At 37.5% G+C, this 20939-nt stretch overlaps 1 protein-coding gene across 1 annotated transcript in view; it reads right to left on the reverse strand.

The window, feature by feature from the left end:
* TRAK2 (trafficking kinesin protein 2) overlaps positions 1-20939 on the reverse strand; it is an 84837-nt gene that overhangs the window by 29676 nt on the left and 34222 nt on the right. Inside the window, exons 2-4 of the mRNA XM_069578000.1 lie at positions 18998-19285; positions 11142-11336; positions 643-719 (exon numbers count right to left, since the gene is read on the reverse strand). Of these exons, the coding sequence (XP_069434101.1) occupies positions 643-719; positions 11142-11336; positions 18998-19088 (363 nt within the window). The 5' untranslated portion in view covers positions 19089-19285. The remainder of the gene's footprint in view (positions 1-642; positions 720-11141; positions 11337-18997; positions 19286-20939) is intronic.

Raw genomic sequence — 20939 nt, forward strand, 5'->3', positions numbered from 1 at the left:
AAATTTCAAGGCCCACTTATTTCATTTTCAATATAGGCTAAGTGACATATACAAAATTATTCTGGGGAGCTGCCAAGGGTGAGGGGGACATGTGAGGAGACGGGTACTTCAAAGAGAAAGATAATTCCCATAAGATCAACTGAACTTTAAGCATAGGGAGAGCTCTCTAAGACCACCACTCAGAAGAGATACACTATATATACTAAAAATGTCATGGACAAAGAGGGCTCAGATAATAGCCTGAAAGAAAGTAGAAAAGGGAAGGTGCTCCAAACTGTTGGTATTTCTTTGCAAATGAGCTGCTTCTTGAATGGGAGCTCTGTTTCAGGGTAAGTGACAGCAAGGATTTATTTAAGAAAACATATTTTTTTAAAGATTGCTTTTCTAAGACAGTGAAGCCAGCCAGCATCATTATAACACAACAATAAACAATTAAGTGCTGTGCAACTTCATAAAAATAAACTTCAGGAGCCATTCTACTTTGGAATGCCAGTTGGTTTGAGCTATTCTAGCTGTAACAACCTTATACAGAACAACCTAGGGCAAAGACATCATCATTCTTCATTGATGTGCAAATTTAATAGCTCCTAAATGATCTTCAAGGTTTACTTTTTGTACTGGAGAAAAAGGACACATTCCTACCTCTGCCAGGAGATGTGTAACCATGTCGATGTCATTGTAAGTTTTGGTCATCTGCTCCACTCTGTCTGTGCCTAGAACTAAGATAGTTAAAACAACTGTTTATAGGATATAGAAATAACACAAAGTTTTAAATATTCATAAGAATTGAAAGATAACAACATAACAAACAACTCAGGCTTTTACAAAAAGTTATTGAGAATAAAAATACAGGTGAAAAAAGAAAAAGAAAAGAAACAGTTCACACGTTAGACAGTCAGGACAGACCAATTACTACAAACAAAATGTATATCATACAATGAATTAAGAAAGTATCAACTGGTCACAGGGTAGTCACCTCCTGACTATCTTCTCTTTCTGTGGTAAGACTGGAATTTTGTCTCACTCATTTTAGAAGATGTAGGCCAGAGAATTAACTGAACTACCAATCATTTTATACCCTAATCTAAAGTTATTGAGGGATGAGTTTGTGAGGAGTTATTCAAAAAACTAAGATCATGGCATCTGGCCCCATCTCTTCAGCAAATAGATGGGGAAACAATGGAAACAGTGACAGACTATTTTCTTGGGCTCCAAGATCACTGCAGATGGTGACGGCAGCCATGAAATTAAAAGACACTTGCTCCTTGGAAGAAAAGCTGTGACCAACCTAGACAGAATATTTAAAAGCAGAGACATTACTTTGCTGACAAAGGTCCATCTAGTTAAAAGTTATGGTTTTTCCAGTATTCACGTATGAATGTGCAAGTTGGACCATAAAGAAAGCTGAGTGCCAAAGAACTGATGCTTTTGAACTGTGGTGTTGGAGAAGACTCTTGAGAGAGTCCCTTGGACTGCAAGGAAATCAAACCAGTCAATCCTAAAGGAAATCAGTCCTTCCAATGTTGAAGTTGAAACTTCAATACTCTGGCCACCTGACGTGAAGAACTGACTTCTTGGGAAAGACCCTGATGCTGGGAAAGATTCAAGGCAGGTGGAGAAGGGAACAGAGGATGTGATGGTTGGATGGCATCACTGACTTGATGGATGAGTTTGAGTAAGCTCCAATAGTTGGTGATGGACAGGGAAACCTGGCATGCTGCTGTCCATGAGGTTGCAAAGTCGGACACGACTGAGTGACTGAACTGAACTGAATGTAAAAGGAAATTAATTAGAATTCTGTTGTGATTATTTTGAACATCTGTGATCAGCTATCATGTGAGTTAATATCAATAAATAAGGAATAGGACTTGCAGGACTTTTTGTAGTTTTATTGTGAATCATAACCCTTTTTAGCTTTAAAATTATTTTTCTTTATAATAAACTTCATCACAGGTAGGCCCTTGCTATAAAATGAACTGTATACTATTATATTCCTTGTATTACTCAAATCCATTATTTCACTCCATAAATTCAGGATCTGCACTTGACTAATTTAGCTCCAAAGAAAAGAACAGATAGGACCCTAATGATTCCAAAAACACAATAAGCAATACCTTTTTGAAGCCAATGAAGCATAATAAGAGAGGGAACGGTAAGGTCGGACCCCGGGGGCCATGCTGGGCCGCCCCTTTCTCTCCTCCGCTGGTGGGGAGGTCTCTAATGGAAGGAGACTCCCAGATCCCGGGGACCAATGACAGCACACTTTGCCAGCTAAAGCCACCCCACCCCAGCCATGTAGAAGGACCTGTCAGCCCGTTAAGCCTTGGCCTGGCGACCTATCCGAACCCTCGTCCATCTAGCCTGACCATCCCTCGCGACGAATGTATGAAAACCACCCCCAACACGGTCCGGGCGCGGACTTCCTCGACCTGCCTCGTTCGGGTCCAGGAACCCCGCCCGGGAGCGCTTCACCATTAAAAAGCCTGTTAGACACTCTTTTGGTGTCCTGGTCTTTTACCTAACAGGAACTTTTGACTTTGGAGACCATTAATGAAACAGAATTGGGTTTGATTTAGACTGATTTTATAATCTGTTTGCCATGAAATGTGAAAAAGCAGAGATTTGAAGCAGAGAAGTGGAATTCATGTATTTGAGTGATCTTGAACCCCTTCTGAGATTCAGATTCATATTTATAATATGGAGGTGACAGCATCTCACAAGGCCATTAGGAGGCTCAAATATGATAATTTACTAAGTATTATTTAATAAACTGCTAGGTATCATATAACTATTCATAGCTATACTTTTTAAACACAACTGGTATGTATGAAACAGCCCCGATTTAAAATTCTCTGTAAACAATACACTGACTAGGCAGCAGAAACTGAGTTATCTTTAGTTCCTTGGACCCATCTTAACACTTAAGATTGCTCAAAAGACACCAGTAGGCAAGTTTTACTTTAATCTGAGCCTTTAATTTTTCTTCCCAGCTTCACTGCTCAAAATAAAAATAGCCATTACCCAGAGCAAATTATTAATGATAGTCTTACTTCTAGTTAAAAGTAAAACAAAGTGCTGGGTTGTCAGTATTAAGAGATTGCTGGAAAAGTTTTAAACTGAAAAGAAAACTAACAACAGCAGCAACAAAAACAAAAAAAAACTGGAAAGAAACATTTTTATTACAAAAGAATTTTTATTTACAAGTAGATAAAATGGCTCTGTAATTTAACCACACAGGAATAAAAGAAATAGGCTTTTGGGCCTAAGGAATCTTCACAGTTTAACTTGGTAGCATAGCTCAGGAACAAAGATTAAAAATTAAGGCAGATACATACAGTGTGTGGTCTCTTCTACTTCCGGTCTCAATAATACAGGGGGGAAAAATCAAGTCAATATAACTACACTCTAAACTACAAAAAACTAGCCAGTGTTTGCAAAGACAAATGTAACACAGTGCAGTGAGTCTCAATTGCAGATTCTAACTGAGTTCATTTCGAGGGACCCCAGGGCACAAGTAGTAAGGAAAACAGGCCAGATGTTCTGATGTGAAGCTAGGGATGAAAACCAATAAGCCAGGATTAACACTCAAAGCAAGAACCAGGAATCCTGGAAACTCAGTTAAAGACAGTTTTTAATTAGACTACTAATTTAAAAACTGCAGGACATGGCTTATATTATATGACTGACAAGAGTTGATGAAGTGGAAAATTTAATTTGAAGTAAAACCTGTAAATTAAGAATGTAATAACACTGTGAGATACAAGTCACACATGATACAAGGGGAATTGAAAATGAAGGACCCAGTAATTACAGAAATGTCTGGAATAACATATGTTTTAGTGAGGAGAAACTAAAATATATTTCCTATAAATGCTAACCATCTGTCATAGTCTGATAATTACAAGCTGAACCTTAAGAAGATATCTCGTTTAATGTTCTCATTTTCTTATATGAGGAAACCTGACTGAGAGGAATTATGTGACACATCCAAGACAGCAAAGCAAACTATTAGTGGCAAAGCCAAGATATAATAAGGAGGTGATAGCAGCTTGCACCTCACAAGGTCCTAAGAAAAAACTTGGGTCTGCTCATTCTCAATGATGGGCTCTTTACACCATGTTGCTTTTTCTACCATAGTACCACCAAGATCAAAAGGCTCTTATCTGATGAAATATTAGAGTACTTATCTGTGAACACAAGTTATAAAACAACATAGGTCCTGATTTTGTTTTTAAGGTGTGGGTATATCTATACATGGGCTTCCCAGGTGGTGCTAGTGGGAAAGAATTTGCCTGCCAATGCAGGAGACCTAAGAGAGGTGGGTTTGATCCCTGGATTGGGAAGATTCCTTGGAGGAAGGCATGGCAACCCACCAGTATTCTTGCCCGGAGAATCTCACGCACAGAGGAGCCTGGTGGGTTACAAAGAGTCGGACATGACTGAAGTGATTTAGCATGCACTCAAATCTATGCTGCTGCTGCTGCTAAGTTGCTTCAGTCGTGTCTGACTCTGTGCAACCCCATAGACGACAGCTCACCAGGCTCCCCCGTCCCTGGGATTCTCCAGGCAAGAACACTAGCGTAGGTACTCATATCTATACATATCTATATACAAGAGAGGCTGAAATAATATACATTAAAATGTTAATAGTGATGATCTCTGAGTACGGATTATAGTTGATTTGTTGTTCTCCTGTCAGCTTTTTGCTAATTTTCAATGAAGAACAAATGTTATCTTTGCAATAAAAAGTAGCAGCTCTTCTTCAGTTCAGTTACTCAGTTGTGTCTGACTCTTTGTGACCCCATGAACTGCAGCACACCAGGCCTCCCTGTCCATCACCAATTGTTGGAGTCTACCCAAACCCATGTTCTTTGAGTCGGTGATGCCATCCAACCATCTCATCCTCTGTCATCCCCTCCTCCTCCTGCCCTCAATCTTTCCCAGCATCCGGATCCTTTCAAATGAGTCAGCTCTTCGCATCAGGTGGCCAAAGTATTGGAGTTTCAGCTTCAACATCAGTTAATGGACACCCAGGACTCATCTCCTTCAGGATGGACTGGTTGGATCTCCTTGCAGTTCAAGGGACTCTAAAGAGTTTTCTCTAACACCACAGTTCAAAGCATCAATTCTTCGGTGCTCAGGTTTCTTTATAGTCCAACGCTCACATCCGTACATGACTACTGGAAAAACCATAGCCTTGACTAGACAGACCTTTATGGACAAAGTAATGTCTCTGCTTTTTAATATGCTGTCCTGGTTGGTCATAACTTTCCTTCCACAGAGTAAGTGTCTTTTAATTTCATGGCTGCAGTCACCATCTGCAGTGATTTTAGAGCCCCCCAAAATAAACTCAGCCACTGTTTCTAACAGAATGTGGGCCACTGGAGAAGGGAATGGCAAACCACTTCAGTATTCTTGCCTTGAGAACCCCATGGACAGTATGAAAAGGCAAAAAGAGAGGACACTGAAAGATGAACTCCCCAGGTAGGTAGGTGTCCAATATGCTACCGGAGATCAGTGGAGAAATAACTCCAGAAAGAATGAAGGGATAGAGCCAAAGCAAAAACAACACCCACTTGTGGATGGGACTGGTGATAGAAGCAAAGTCCGATGCTGTAAAGAGGAATATTGCATAGGAACCTGGAATGTTAGGTCCATGAATCAAGGCAAACTGGAAGTGGTCAAACAGGAGATGGCAAGAATGAACATCGACATTCTAGGAATCAGCAAACTAAAGTGGACTGGAATGGGTAAATTAAACTCAGATGACCATTATATCTACTGCTGTGGGCAGGAATCCCTTGGAAGAAATGGAGTACCATCATAGTCAACAAAAGAGTCTGAAATGCAGTACTTGGATGCAATCTCAAAAACGACAGAATGATCTCTGTTCATTTCCAAGGCAAACCATTCAATATCACAGTAATCCAAGTCTATGCCCTGACCAGTAACGCTGAAGAAGCTGAACGGTTCTATGAAGACCTACAAGACCTTCTAGAACTAACACCCCCAAAAGATGTCCTTTTCATTATAGGGGACTAGAATGCAAAAGTAGGAAGTCAAGAAACACCTGGAGTAACAGGAAAATTTGGCTTTGGAGTACAGAATGGAGCAGGGCAAAGGCTAATAGAATTCTGCCAAGAGAACGCACTGGTCATAGCAAACACCCTCTTCCAACAACACAAGGAAGACTCTACACATGGGCATCACCAGATGGTCAACACTGAAATCAGCAGCTCTTCTTAAAAGGCTCCAAAAGGGAAAAATGAATTTTCAAATGCTTAAGTATTTATTATGACAAAAAAGTTAGATAAAGCAACCAGAATTCTCCAGTTTGTTTAGTCTGTAGACCACCAAGGCCAATGGCTGGGCTACTCAACTGCACAGAGTTGCTCAATTGATAAAGGAACACAAAGGATTCTTCTCTGTAGCCTAATCAGTTCTGTCTTCTTTTCGGTAACACAATACTCCTGATAAAGATAGGCTGCTTGGAATGATTCCAAAAGCACTCAGGGCAAGGTTCTTGAGTGTTCTCTTGGCATTTAGGCATGATGATTAAATGCTTTCAAAGCAATAGACTAATTCTTCACTTTAATTCTGTGACCACGAATGCAGGGCCAAACAGACTAACTTTATTATAATTAATCCTATCAAATTCTACTTTCCCTTCAGTTCTCAGAGGTTAAAATAAAAATGCAAAATGGTACAGAAATTACCAATGTTCTGTGCTTGTTTCCAGTCTAAGAAAGAATTATTCATCAGAGAGATGATAAACATTTTTACAGAACAGCTTTGGTTTATGAAGGTTGTTAATTAATGTTCAATGTTTTTGTTTAATATTCAGAGAATCTAATGTTCCTGAAAAAACATGGGGGAGATGTTTTTTCTTCACTAATTCTATTTTTTTCCACTAATTCTTACTTTATAATACATAGTTTTATACCAACTCCCCCCAGTCATTTTCAGGATGGAAAATGCCAGTGTTGACCCATTTTGACATCCCTGTTATTTACATGAGATGGTGCCTGAATAGTTCTCTCAAATATCCTTTTTCAAGGTTAGAGTTTTTACCACAATTATTTAATTTTTAAAAGATTTCTGATCTTTCATCACTCTCCAATTCTTCCACATGAAGAAACAAAAGCAAAAATGAAACACAAACATTTCCTGCATGACAGAGTAAAAGCTGGAATAGCTCCTGGTAACTACAGACATGTTTTGAGGTTTTAACGCCAGAGAAGTGTTTTTTGCTACTATAATACAGAGAACATTTCTGCAATACAAAAAACTGCCTTCAAAAGAACTGAGATGGAACAAAAAGGAGAATGATCATACGTAACATCTAGGACAGCCTTTCTCAATGGGGTTCCAAGAGAGAATTAAGCCCCATAGATAATGATTTGAGAGACAATTTTCTCACTAATAATACCTAGATGGGACATGATGTGTAAGTGATAAGGTAACTCATTCTACAATAGATGTCTTAGGGCAAATGACTTAATTCTTCCATGGAACTGGTCAAAAGGAATTATAAATCCGCTCACCTCTACGACTAGACTTATGGTTACTGCTTCCTGAGAATTACCTGTTGTGTTTCCTTCCTGCAGGTAAAGGTTAATGAGTTTCAAGGGCAGAGGAAAAGTATAACTACCAGCCAAAAGTAATAATCTCTAAAACTGTACTTCTTTGCAAAATTCTGCACCCTCCCTTGTTTCTCAGCTTCTCCAATTAACGTCACTGTGAAGTGGCCCGTTTTGGTGACAATGCTTCAGATCACTGGTTCTCAAATCTGTGTGCATCAGCACCAGCAGGAGGACTTATTTAATTTAAACAGACTAGGCCCTGCCCCCAGAGTTTCTGAATCAGTAGATCTGGGATGGGGACACAGGATCTGTGTTTTTAACAAGTACCAAGTGATGCTGATGCCTTAGTTCAGTTCAGTTCAGTCGCTCAGTCGTGTCTGACTCTTTGCGACCCCATGAATTGCAGCACGCCAGGCCTCCCTGTCGATCACCAACTCCCAGAGTTCACTCAAACTCACGTCCATTGAGTTGGTGATGCCATCCAGCCATCTCATCCTCTGTCGTCCCCTTCTCCTCTGATGCCTTAAATAAACTTATATAACCACCCCCCCTTTCCTTATGCATTAGAAGTGATCTTTTATTAGATTAACTTTTAATTAATTAATTAACCTTTAAACCTTTAACCTACTCTGGAGATTAACCTTTTATTAGATTAACCTTTAATCTAAGGTGATCTTTTATTCCCAAATAAAAAATACCCTGAAAAGCAGATTAGGTTTCTACTTTGAGCCTTCACATGAACAAATGGTACTTTCTGTCATGGTGTGATCTGATTGCACTGCTTGTCTCACATGTCACTGTGGGACTCTCTTAATAAAATTAGAAAACCCTGCAAGCAAAACCTTCTTTGAGTATCCTAAACTGTGTGTGTATGGCAGGGACTGCATGTGTGCTCAGTCGCTTCAGTCATGTCTGACTGTTTGTTACCCCATGGACTGTAGCCCACCGGGCTTCTCTGTCCATGGGTTCTTCAGGCACGTCCATGGGTTCTTCAGGCACGAATACTGGAGTGAGTTACCATGTCCTCCTCCAGGGGATCTTCCCAACCAAGGGATCCAGCCTGAATCTCCCGTGTCGCCTGCATTGCATGTGGATTCTTTACCACTCAGCCACCAGGGAAGCCCATGGGAGGGACTAGGAGGGAATTATTTTTCTGGATCCATCCACTGTTTACTTTTAAAACACACGAAAGCAATCTCTTTCTGGTTTGGAAGGGGCTTCAGAGAACAACCAGTATCCTTTTATTCATGTGAGACAGGCTCCTATCACAAAACTTTTGCCCGTTTCCTTCCAAATTTCATTATTTTCTTCTTGTGGTACCTTCAGCTTCTTTGTGTGAACTAAGAAAGTGCCTCTGCTTGGCATCTCTTTTTACTAGTTGTCATAATTCATTTTAATGAGCACATGTCTATTGCCATGTGAGGGAACTAGGAACATGAAGGGGCTGAAACAGAACCAGGGAGCTGAATCCTAGGATCACTTGCCAGTGTCCATAGTAAATATTCAAAACCAAAAAATCTTGACATCTCAGGGGGGACAGAAAACAGTGGAAAAGGATGACAGAATGGTTTGTATCATGCTTTTTAAGACCTTGGTCAATTTGCTAAATAAAGTAAATCACTTATCTTCTACATTCATAAGATACAAATTCATAATGAAGTCTATTTATATTTGTGTGAACTGTTAACCCAAAGAATTGATAACTTTAAAATAACAGTGAAATTAAAATACAATATAGAGAAAAAGTGGGCTTCCCAGGTGGTTCAGTGATTAAAAAGAATCTGCCTGACAATGCAGGAGATGCAGGAAATACACGTTCAATTCCTGGGTTGGGAAGATGCCCTGAAGGAGAAAATGGCAACCTACTCTGGAAAATCCCAGGACACAGAAGCCTGGAGGGCTACGGTCCATGGGATTGCAGAGAGTCGGATATGACTTAGCAACTAAACATGCACGTACACAGAAAAAGTATTAGTGAACCAATGATAATTCTAATTATTTGCTTCATGATCTTAGTAAATCATATGTAGTTTAATTTTCAAACTGTTGAAGTGAAAATAGTACCGTTAGATGAAAGGAATAGGACAGTTTTCCAGATCCTGAAAGTATGGATCTTGTAACATCCTATTAACCTCTAGTTTTAATTACACTCTTGTTTACCTATAAACCAAGTATTTTAGAATCTGTTTACCTTTTATTTTCTAGTCTTTTTATGTAAAATTCATCCTAACACCAACTCCATTAAATCATAACCTAAAACATCTTTCTAGCTAGTCTCCCCTCCAGTGATGTATAGAACAAAGAACATGTAAACTAAGGGTACTTTCTGTACCACTTTATGAAAATAATGACAAACTAAATTTATCCCGACGAAATTTCAGTTTGAAATTTTCTCACAAATCTCAAAACTCATGGCACAAAGGAAAATGGAATCTAAAAATGTTCCTTTTAAAAAGCATTCTCCAGAAATCTCAAGTAAGTAATTTCTCAAACTAGAAAGTTAAGAAAATCTTAAGAGCCCCAATATTCAGCTACTTAAAAGAATAAACTGTACAAAAACAGTTTTATTTGAGTTCTTAATTCAAGTGTAAACAAAGTTTAAAATTCTTTTTCTGAGCAGTAAGTAACATGGTTGTAGGAAAGTACCATTAAAAGTTAATGATTACTATGAAAATGAGGATTTCACAACAATCATTCTCCAGCTAGAATCTTTAAAAACATGGAAGGACTCACTGGGCAAATATCTAGGAGCTGATGCAATCTCATATATAATTCAAATGAAAATAGCTTTACAAATATATCAATTGAACTCAGAGACTTACTCTGTATTCTAATAGCTATTATGCATACAACATCTTTATAGTGAATGCATTAAAAAAAGGTAAGCTCAGCCTGAATGCAGATTTTTGGAATAAGGTCAACAACAACAACAACAACAACAACAAAATCTCTATATTTTAAAGTTTAAAGAGTGTTCTATTTAATTTTGTCATTTTCTAAGAGTGTGGGATAAAACAGATCTATATTTAGGACATATCTGATTTAGTTTCTCACTGAAATATTCTCTCTGAATCCTTATGTAAATAATGAAGATGATTATATAGTGTGCATGTATTTCTCCTCGGCATCATTAAAACTACTTATGTATCCAGGAACTATGCTTCTTAATGACTTGACAAGTTCCTGTGACTATGTCAGTTTAACAGACTAAGTATTAAACTATTAAGATAACAAATATAAAGGGATATTAAAATTTGAAACACGTTCACTCCTTTTTAAATAAAGTTTCCTTTTCTACTCAGTCTGAGGAAAGTACGAAGGAAAAGAGGAGAGAAATGGAAACCTCTGGGTATGCTCGCAACCCTGGACACTCAGATTCTTAAAAACGATAAACTTTCTGTGTTCAGACACAACACAATTAGAGTCATCTCTTCATGTTGTTAAAGCAGTTTGAATTAAAATAGGTACAAACTAAACAACATTTAGGGATGTCAAATATTGTAAAAATCAACAAGACACTCATGATCTTTAGTTCAATGGATAAATTCAAATACTCACTCATATAACGGAAAGTCTCTTCAGCAAGTACTGGAGAGAGGGTGTCAGATGCATGTTGCTGCTGGTGAGGGGACTGAGTCCAATCTTGATTTTCATAAAGAAAGAGAGAGTCCACTCTGAGTTTATACTGGGGTAGTTGTTCTTCTAGCAGGCTTACAAGCTCAACTTCAGGGACATCTTCATTGGAGCAGACATCTGAGGAGAAGATTCCATGTAAATGAATCCAATATATTCCAATTTACTAGGCTACAGAGAAAAATCAGTGAAATTAGTTCTCTGAAAATAAGACAATCAAGAAACATTAGTCAAGATCATGTCGCCAATGATTTTTATTGCTGTATCCTGGAATTCCAGTTGGTCTTTCTCTATAAGAACTTCCACAGTAAAAATAATATCATGACTTTTAATTATACTCTATATTGCTTAGGGAATATAACTATGGCTTTAGGTTTCAATTTATTTCCTCCTTAACCTATTTAGAGCCACTTAAAAGACACGTGATCTCAAATAACTCATAATGTTTGAGGGGGAAAAAAGGCAACAAGACAATCAGCAGAAAATAGTGAGTTCAAAAGGAATAAAACGATTTGTTCTTCAATAGTAGAATTTGACCTCTGTGGGAGGATTCTTCAAAATATGGAAAAGTTACATTCTACTATATTCTCCCAGAAGCTAGATATAAAAAAATTAATATTTACCGGTTAAATGCTAAACAGTAATGTTAACATTCCAGCACAGTGTCCTACACTGGTACTAGAATAAGTACTTACTCACTTTTACTTTAAAGATGTGATACATTTAAAGTCTTGAATATCTTTTACATCACTGCTCTCACCTGCACGTCTCTAACTGTCCCTGCATACACTTCTCTGAACACACTTGGGCTTCTCTATCTTTATGTGTTTGCTCCTGGCTTCTTATTCCAAATGCTTTTCATCATTTAACACCTTCCAAATTTAGCAGTTTACAAAAAAAAAAAGTTTCCCTTTTTAATATGCTTAAAATACTAGGGCTTAAAATACAGAAAATACAGGATGTCATCTCAACCCTCTCATTTTTTAAAGACATCGGGTATTTCCTTTGTGGGTGGCACAGAGAAACATGTTCTAACTCTGGCAAAGAACAAAGTTTATTTTAAGAAAATGTACCTTCAGTTCAGTTCAGTCACTCAGTCGTGTCCGAATCTTTGTGACCCCATGAATCACAGCACGCCACTCCTCCCTGTCCATCACCATCTCCCAGAGTTCACTCAGACTCACGTCCATTGAGTCCGTGATGCCATCCAGCCATCTCATCCTCTGTCGTCCCCTTCTCCTCCTGCCCCCAATCCCTCCCAGCATCAGAGTATTTGCCAGAGTCAGCTCTTCGCATGAGGTGGCCAAAGTACTGGAGCTTCAGCTTTAGCATCATTCCTTCCAAAGAAATCCCAGGGTTGATCTCCTTCAGAATGGACTGGTTGGATCTCCTTGCAGTCCAAGGGACTCTCAAGAGTCTTCTTCAACACCACAGTTCAAAAGTATCAATTCTTCGGCGCTCAGCCTTCTTCACAGTCCAACTCTCACATCCATACATGACCACTGGAAAAACCATAGCCTTGACCAGACAGACCTTTGTTGGCAAAGTAATGTCTCTGCTTTTGAACATACTGTCTAGGTTGGTCATGACTTTTCTTCCAAGGACTAAGCATCTTTTAATTTCATGGCTGCAGTCACCATCTGCAGTGATTTCGGAGCCCCCCAAAATAAAGTCTGACACTGTTTCTACTATTTCCCCATCTATTTCCCATGAAGTGATGGGACTGGATGCCATGATCTTCGTTTTCTGAATGTTGAGCTTTAAGCCAACTTTTTCACTCTCCTCTTTCACTTTCATCAAGAGGCTTTTTAGTTCCTCTTCACTTTCTGCCATAAGGGTGGTGTCATCTGCATACCTGAGGTGATTGATATTTCTCCTGGCAATCTTGAGTCCAGCTTATGTTTCTTCCAGTCCAGCGTTTCTCATGATGTACTCTGCATAGAAGTTAAATAAGCAGGGTGACAATATACACCTTTGATGTACTCCTTTTCCTATTTGGAACCAGTCTGTTGTTCCATGTCCAGTGCTAACTGTTGCTTCCTGACCTGCATACAGATTTCTCAAGAGGCAGGTTAGGTGGTCTGGTATTCCCATCTCTTTCAGAATTTTCCACAGTTTATTGTGAGCCACATAGTCAAAGGCTTTGGCATAGTCAATAAAGCAGAAATAGATGTTTTTCTGCAACTCTCTTGCTTTTCCCATGATCCAGCGGATGTTGGCAATTTGATCTCTGGTTCCTCTGCCTTTTCTAAAACCAGCTTGAACATCAGGAAGTTCACGGTTCATGTATTGCTGAAGCCTGGTTTGGAGAATTTTGTGCATTACTTTACTAGCATGTGAGATGAGTGCAATTGTGCGGTAGTTCGAGCGTTCTTTGGCATTGCCTTTCTTTGGGATTGGAATGAAAACTGACCTTTTCCAGTCCTGTGGCCACTGCTGAGTTTTCCAAATTTGCTGGCATATTGAGTGCAGCACTTTCACAGCATCATCTTTCAGGATTTGAAACAGTTCAACTGGAATTCCATCACCTCCACTAGCTTTGTTCACAGTGATGCTTTCTAAGGCCCACTTGACTTCACATTCCAGGATGTCTGGCTCTAGATTAGTGATTACACCATCATGATTATCTGGGTCGTGAAGATCTTTTTTGTACAGTTCTTCCATGTATTCTTGCCACCTCTTCTTAATATGTACCTTAAATGTACCTTAAAAAAGTAAATTTCAACTACTTGACTTTAATTAAAAAATGAGGAGCCTGACATTAATCAAATATGAGGAGGCTGACCATATTAGAAAATTCTATCCATATAGAAAGACAAGCAGTGGCTTCATAACCAAAACATGAGGTATATAATCACAGATATGAGGTACATTTAAAACCTTAAACAAAGAAGCTCCTCTCAACCCTTAGCAGATCACTTAAATAAGAACTCCAAATACATCCAAATAATAATACTATGAATTCTATGCAACTATTCAAATTTTTTTCCTGCCATGAATATATGACATACATATTATTATTATTATCATATATGCAGGAAGAGAAGTTGACTATAAATACATGCAGAGCTAAAAACAAACTCTTAGACACTCAAAGGTATAATGCAAACGATGAACAAAATTAATATTCATTAAAATAACTACTATTCCCTATACATTTTATTTTTATAAGCATTAATGAAATTTTGTGAAAATTCAAGATTACCAGTTGCCTACTTGCAAAATGAGTATACACTCAAGGTTTAGTAGGTTTGAATAATATCCTCCAGACTAGCACCTCCTATTTGCTTCTGTATTTCTGACAAGGTACTATTTAGTGATTTCCTAATTGTCCAATCCTAACATTTTTATCCTTCAAATGTTCTTTTCTTGTGTTCACTTATTTCTAGCCACACTGCCTCATTTAGATTCAAGGTCTCCTCTTGTTTCTCAGCTTCGAAGTGATCTGTTCTCATTACATTCATATTTTCCTCCACATCTTCATAGCTTTCTTATGTTACTCTCCTATGCAAAGCTAAGAAAGGCTTGAGTTTCATCTAGACAGAGGTAAAAACCTAATGAACGGTGTTGTTGTTCAGTCGCTCAATCATGTCCAGCTCTTTGCAACCCCATGGACTGCAGCATGCCAGGCTTCCCTGTCTTTCATCATCTCCTGGAGCTTGCTCAAATTCGTGTCGTTTGAGTAGATGATGCCATCCAACCATCTCATCCTCTGTCGTCCCCTTCTCCTCTCACCTTCAGTCTTTCCAAGCATCAGGATCTTTTCCAATGAGTCAGCTCTTCACATCAGGTGGCCAAAGTATTGGTGCGTCACCATCAGTCTTCCAATGAATATTCAGGAATGATTTCCTTTAGGATGGACTGGTTTGATCTCCTTGTAGTCAAGGAACTCTCCAGAGTCTTCTCCAACACCACAGTCCAAAAGCATTAATTCTTTGGTGCTCAGCCTTCTTTATGGTCCAACTCTCACATCTATACATGACTACTGGGAAAACCATAGCTTTGACTAGATGGACCTTTGTCAGCAAAGTAATGTCTCTGCTTTTTTAATATGCTGCCTATGTTTGCTATAGCTTTTCTTCCAAGGAGCAAGCATCTTTTAATTTCATGGCTGCAGTCACTGTCCACAGTGATTCTGGAGCCCAAGAAAATGACAAGTTGAGACAATCAAAAGATCCTAGAAGGGTTGTACCTGCTAGTAGTGGAATTAAATTAATGCTAGAATAAAGCATAATGGAATATGATCTTGTGATCTACAAACTCAGATAGCAAAGATTAAAAACAAGACTCAAAAGAACTGATGTTATCAGCAAGTAATTTAAGGACCTGCCAAAATAACAGTTTTCCAAATAAGACAACAAGATTCAAACATCAATGTAACACTGAAAATATTTGATAACAAGTTACTAGAAATGCAAAGAATAAGCAATTTGTAATCCATTACCAGTTGGAAAATAAATCAACAGAAACAAGTCCAGTAATGACAAAAATGATAAAATTAGTAAAGAGAAATTTTTAAAAAGCCATTATAAATATGCTCAAAGATTTAAGAGGAAAACTTGAATTTGATGAAAAGAGAAATGAGAAGTATACTTCTAAATTTCAAATAGAACTAGAGTGAAAGAAAGTGAAGTCACTCAGTCATGTCTGACTTTTTGTGACCCCATGGACTGTCGCCTACCAGGTTCCTCCATCCATGGGATTTTTCAGGCAAGAACACTGGAGTGGGTTGCCATTTCTTTCTCCAAGAGATCTTCCCAACCCAGGGACTGAACCCAGGTCTCCTGCATTGTAGGCATATGCTTTACTGTCTGAGCCACCAGAGAAGCCCCCCAGAACTAGAGTACAATATAGAAATTAAAAATTCACTGGATAACATTAACATATTAGACACTCTCCAGAAGAAAAGAAAAGTAAGACTTGAAGGCACAGCAATGGTAACTATCTCAAATGAAAAAAGACTAGGGAGAAAACCCAGAGCACCACTGACTTATGTAGACAGAGTTAATAAAACTACGTTAAGCAAAGTTGCAGAATACAAAGTCAATATATAAATTTCATTTCTATATACTAGTAATAACAGCTGGCAAATAAAATTGAATAAACAATGTCATTTATAGTAGCAGGGAAAAAAAAGTAGGATTTATTTAACAAAGTATGTGGAAGACCTGTGTAACAAAAATTGCAAGTACTATTTAGAGAAATTAAAGAAGACCTAAATAAATGGAGGGATACATCATGTTCATGGATTAAATGACTTAACAGTCTTAAGATGTAAATTCTCTATCAAGTGTGTATCATTCCATTCAAAATTCCATCACTCTTTTTTGGCTGAAACTGACGAAAGGGTTAAAAATTTATACAGAAAGGGTTTTAAAATTTATATAGAAATGTGAGAGGTCAAGAATGGCCCAAACTAGTTTTTAAAAAGAAGAGCAAAGTTGGAGAATGTATACTACCTGATTTCAAGATTTACTATAGATTTCTGTACAGGACCAATCCAAATTAATGCCTTTAAAATCCAGATTGTACAAACACTGTGTTGTCTTTTCATTTGTTAATAACTTCTTAAATTCCAAAAAGTAACAATTAGCATTGGATAATTTATATAAAAGTTTAAGTAAAAAGAAAGAAAAGAAACAAAAATAGTAATAAAATGATTTACTATAGAGTTACAGTAGTCAAAACATAGTAGTATTTATGTAAAGATAGACTTGGGGATTAAAGAAAGAGAATGGAGAGTTCAGAAACAGACCACACATATAAAAATCAAATGATTTTTCAATGAAATTACCAAAGTAATTCAACAGCATAAAAGATAATGTTTTCAACAAATGGTGCAGGAACAATTAAACATTTAACTGGGGAAAAAAATCTGGACCCTAACTTGATTATACATTCAAAATTAATTATAAAATGGGCAGTTGACCTTAACGTAAAAGCAAAAACTGTAAAACTTAGAGGTAAACTGAAGAGATATCTTTGTGATTCTGAACTATGCAAAGATTTCTTAGAAATAACACAAAAAATATGAACTATAAAAGCAAAACTTGATAAACTGGGCTCCACCAAAATTTTAAACTTTTGCTCTTCAAAGGACACCATTAAGTAGATGAAAAGGCAAACCACAGTCTGGAAGAAAATATTTGTACCCCTTTATCTAACAAAGAATTTACATAGAATATTTAAAGAACATTTATAGTTCAATAGTAGGGCAAATATAAAAATGAGCAAATGATTTAAATAGAAAATTCCAAATACCTAGAAATAGCCGATAAGCACAAGAAGAGACTGGAAATCATTAGTCTTCAAGGAAAAAGAAACTGAAACCACACAGAGATACCAGATACACACCTACTAGAATGGTTAAAATAAAAAACACTGCTGTTACCAAGTGTTATGTTGTTGTGAAGAGGTCAAGGAACTATGGCCCAGAAGCCAACTCTAGCCTATTGCCTCTGCTTGGCTTGATAAATTAAGTTTTATTGAAACAATTATATATGTTCTTTTATGTATCATCCATGACATCTTTACTGCTATAACAGCAGAGTTTAGTAGTTGTAACTCGGCAATAAAAACGAACTGCTGACAGATACCACAATGTTGATAAATCTCAAAAGCACTTTGCTGCATAAAAAATCCAGACACAAAAGACAGATTAATTTATATGACCTTCCAGAACAAGCAAATTTTTTCTGTTACCATAGTAACAAAAAGCACATTGACTGGAGTTAGCAGTTGAGGGGTGGAAAGATCTGGGTATGAGAGAACTTTGGGGGGATTATAAAAATATCTTATAACTTGATTGTACTGGTGGTTACATGAGTGTACATATTTGTCAAAACCAAACTCTACACTTAAAATGGGTGCATCTTAATACACATATCTCAGTACTGGTGAATAAAAAACAGGGAAAAAACCCTACAGATTTAGATGAGTTTCAGAATTTTATCGAGTTTTAGAAAAGTAGTCCTGTGCATTTACTGTGTGTTATATAACACCTCCAACTGGTTTTGTAGCAGTATTCCATATTTAAACACATTAATACATTTTTCAGCAAACAAACATTTAAACAAAGTGGGATAAATCTAGAAATAACTGGATAAGTCAGGTTTTGTGGACCAACGAGTTTTAGAACCAAAGTGTAGAAAAAAAGTTGGGTATACAGAGTTTTTAAAATTTAGTCTTGCAGATGAGGACTTACAGGGTTGTACCTGTTTTGCAAACTTATATGTCCTGAGAGCCTTATGTGCAGATACTGTTGTTAAGTGACTGCAGGGTATAGATAGCAACTCTGTCTTTTTGGAGATAGGAAGATGGGAATAGGAAAATAAGATAAGGGAGATGAGTATGACGCAGTTTCTACTGATCAGGGCTCACAGATATAGGGAATCAGACATAGACAAGGAACAACACCCAAGGCAGATGTTGATAATGCAGTAAGAGGGGTCCCTAACCTCTGGAATCTAATGCCTGAAGATCTGAGGAGGAGCTGATGTAATATTAATAGAAATAAAGCACACAATAAATTTAACATGCTTGAATCATCCCCAAACCACCCCCTACCCCTGCCCCAATCCATGGAAAAACTGTCTTCCATGAAACCAGCTGTGGACCAAAATGTTTGGGGACCACTGTGATAGGAGACTTGAGGATGGAGAGATTAATTCAGCGGTCTCTGAGAAGACGAGGCTGGAGAGAGAGGCTGAGTTTCATCATGCGGGTCTTAAATGCATTTTGTCATATAGGCAAGAGCACTTCATTTATTAAACTGGACTCACCGGTGATGCTCTCTGAGTCTCTGTGATTGATATTCATGAGGTTTTCTTCACCCATCAGTGCTGTAAAAGTGGCATCCTGGGATTGACTCATGCAAGATCCTTTTTTGTTTTGGTTGAGAAGGATAGCTTTGGTTTGAATCAGAGTAAAGGAAATCCATCAAGCCATTGAATAAAGAAAGGTTCTGGTCAAAGGGATATTTGCTTTTAAATAGATTTTTGTTTGATGAGTCAAATGACATCTGGAGCAGAGTGATCTCATGTGATTATCACACCTTGGATGGTCATGACCTAAAACAAAGAACACATCAACTGACTTTAGAATTCAGCATGCTTGTTAATAACAGCAATTCAATTACCTGGAATATATATCATTAAGAATGTTTTCCTAATGATACACACACCACGTGGATAAATCTCAAAATAATTATGCTGAATGAAAGACGCCAGACAAAAAAGGTGCATAATTTATGATTCCGTTTATATAAAATCAAAAAAATATAAACTTACGTACAGTGACAGAAAGCAGATCACTCGTTGCCTGGGGCTGGGGAGGGATTACCAAGGGACAGGAGAAAAGTTTAGAGGATGATAAATATGTTCATTATTTTGATGGTGATGGTTTCACAGGTATATACATGTCAAAACTTACCAAATTGTATATTTGAAATATGTGCAACCTAATGTAAATTATAGGGCTTCCCAGGTAGTGCCAGTGGTAAAGAATCTGCCTGCCAATGCAGGAGACACCAGAAATACGGGTTCAGTCCCCGGGTTGGGAAGATCCCCTGGAGGAGGAAATGGCAACCCACTCCAGTATCTTGCCTGGAGAATTCTGTGGACAGAAGAGCCTAGTGGGCTGCACTCCATGGGGTTACAAGAGTCAGATGTGACTGAGCACACATACACATAAAATGTAAATATAATTCATTAAAGCTGTTTAAAAAATGTAATCTACTGTTTAAAGTAAAATAATAATAATATACGGTGGGGTCTATAACATATATATAGAAGTAAAATGTATTAAAACAATAGCACAAAGGCCAGGAAGAGAAAAATGGAAATTTACTATAGCAAGGTGTTTATACCATATAGAAAACAGTAAAATACTACTCAAAGTTGAACTCAAAAAATGTATATTATAAACTCTAAAGCAAACAATAACTCGAGAATTACAGATAATAAATCAAAAAAGAAGAGGAAATGGAATAATACTAAGCAGAGTTTCTCAGCCTTGGAGCTACTGCTATTCAGGGCTGGATAATACTTCGTTGTGTGCATTGTAGGATGTTTAGCAGCATGTGAGAGGAATCTTGTCCCCAGACCTGTTTCCAATTTTAACAGCCCCCCCAATTCCAGACAGTATCAAATGTCCCCTGGGCACAGGGGTAAATTGCTCTCAGTTGAAAATTACTGATATAAAAGATGCTCAACCTTACTTATAATTAAAATAAATTAAAATGTAAAGAAAATATTTTTCATCCATTAGATCAACAAACATTATGTTTGTTGTTGGAAGGGATATGGAGAAAGTGGTACTCATACTGTTGATAAAAGTGCAAACTGATACAAGCTTTCAGAAAGGCTATTCAGCAATGCCCACTACACTTTTCAATGCTTATACACCATAATTTAACAATTTTACCAGTAAGAATTTATACAATGGATATACTCACAGAGCATGCCAAGATGTAGGCATAGGGATGCTCATATAGTATTTTCTTAAAAAAAAAAATATGCACACAACTGGAATCAAAACATTCATAAAGAACCAGTTTATAGAGGAACACAAAACAATATAATGCATTAAATACATGTGCGTACTTATAAAAACCAATTGTTGTCAATTAAAAAACTGTTTAATATTAAGCCTAGCTTTATATCAAAAGACAGTCTCTACTAAATAGTGTCTACTTAGCAACGTGCAGCTTCTACTTATGGCTAA

Source organism: Ovis canadensis, chromosome 2 (genome assembly GCF_042477335.2).
Source record: "Ovis canadensis isolate MfBH-ARS-UI-01 breed Bighorn chromosome 2, ARS-UI_OviCan_v2, whole genome shotgun sequence".
NCBI lineage: Eukaryota > Metazoa > Chordata > Mammalia > Artiodactyla > Bovidae > Ovis > Ovis canadensis.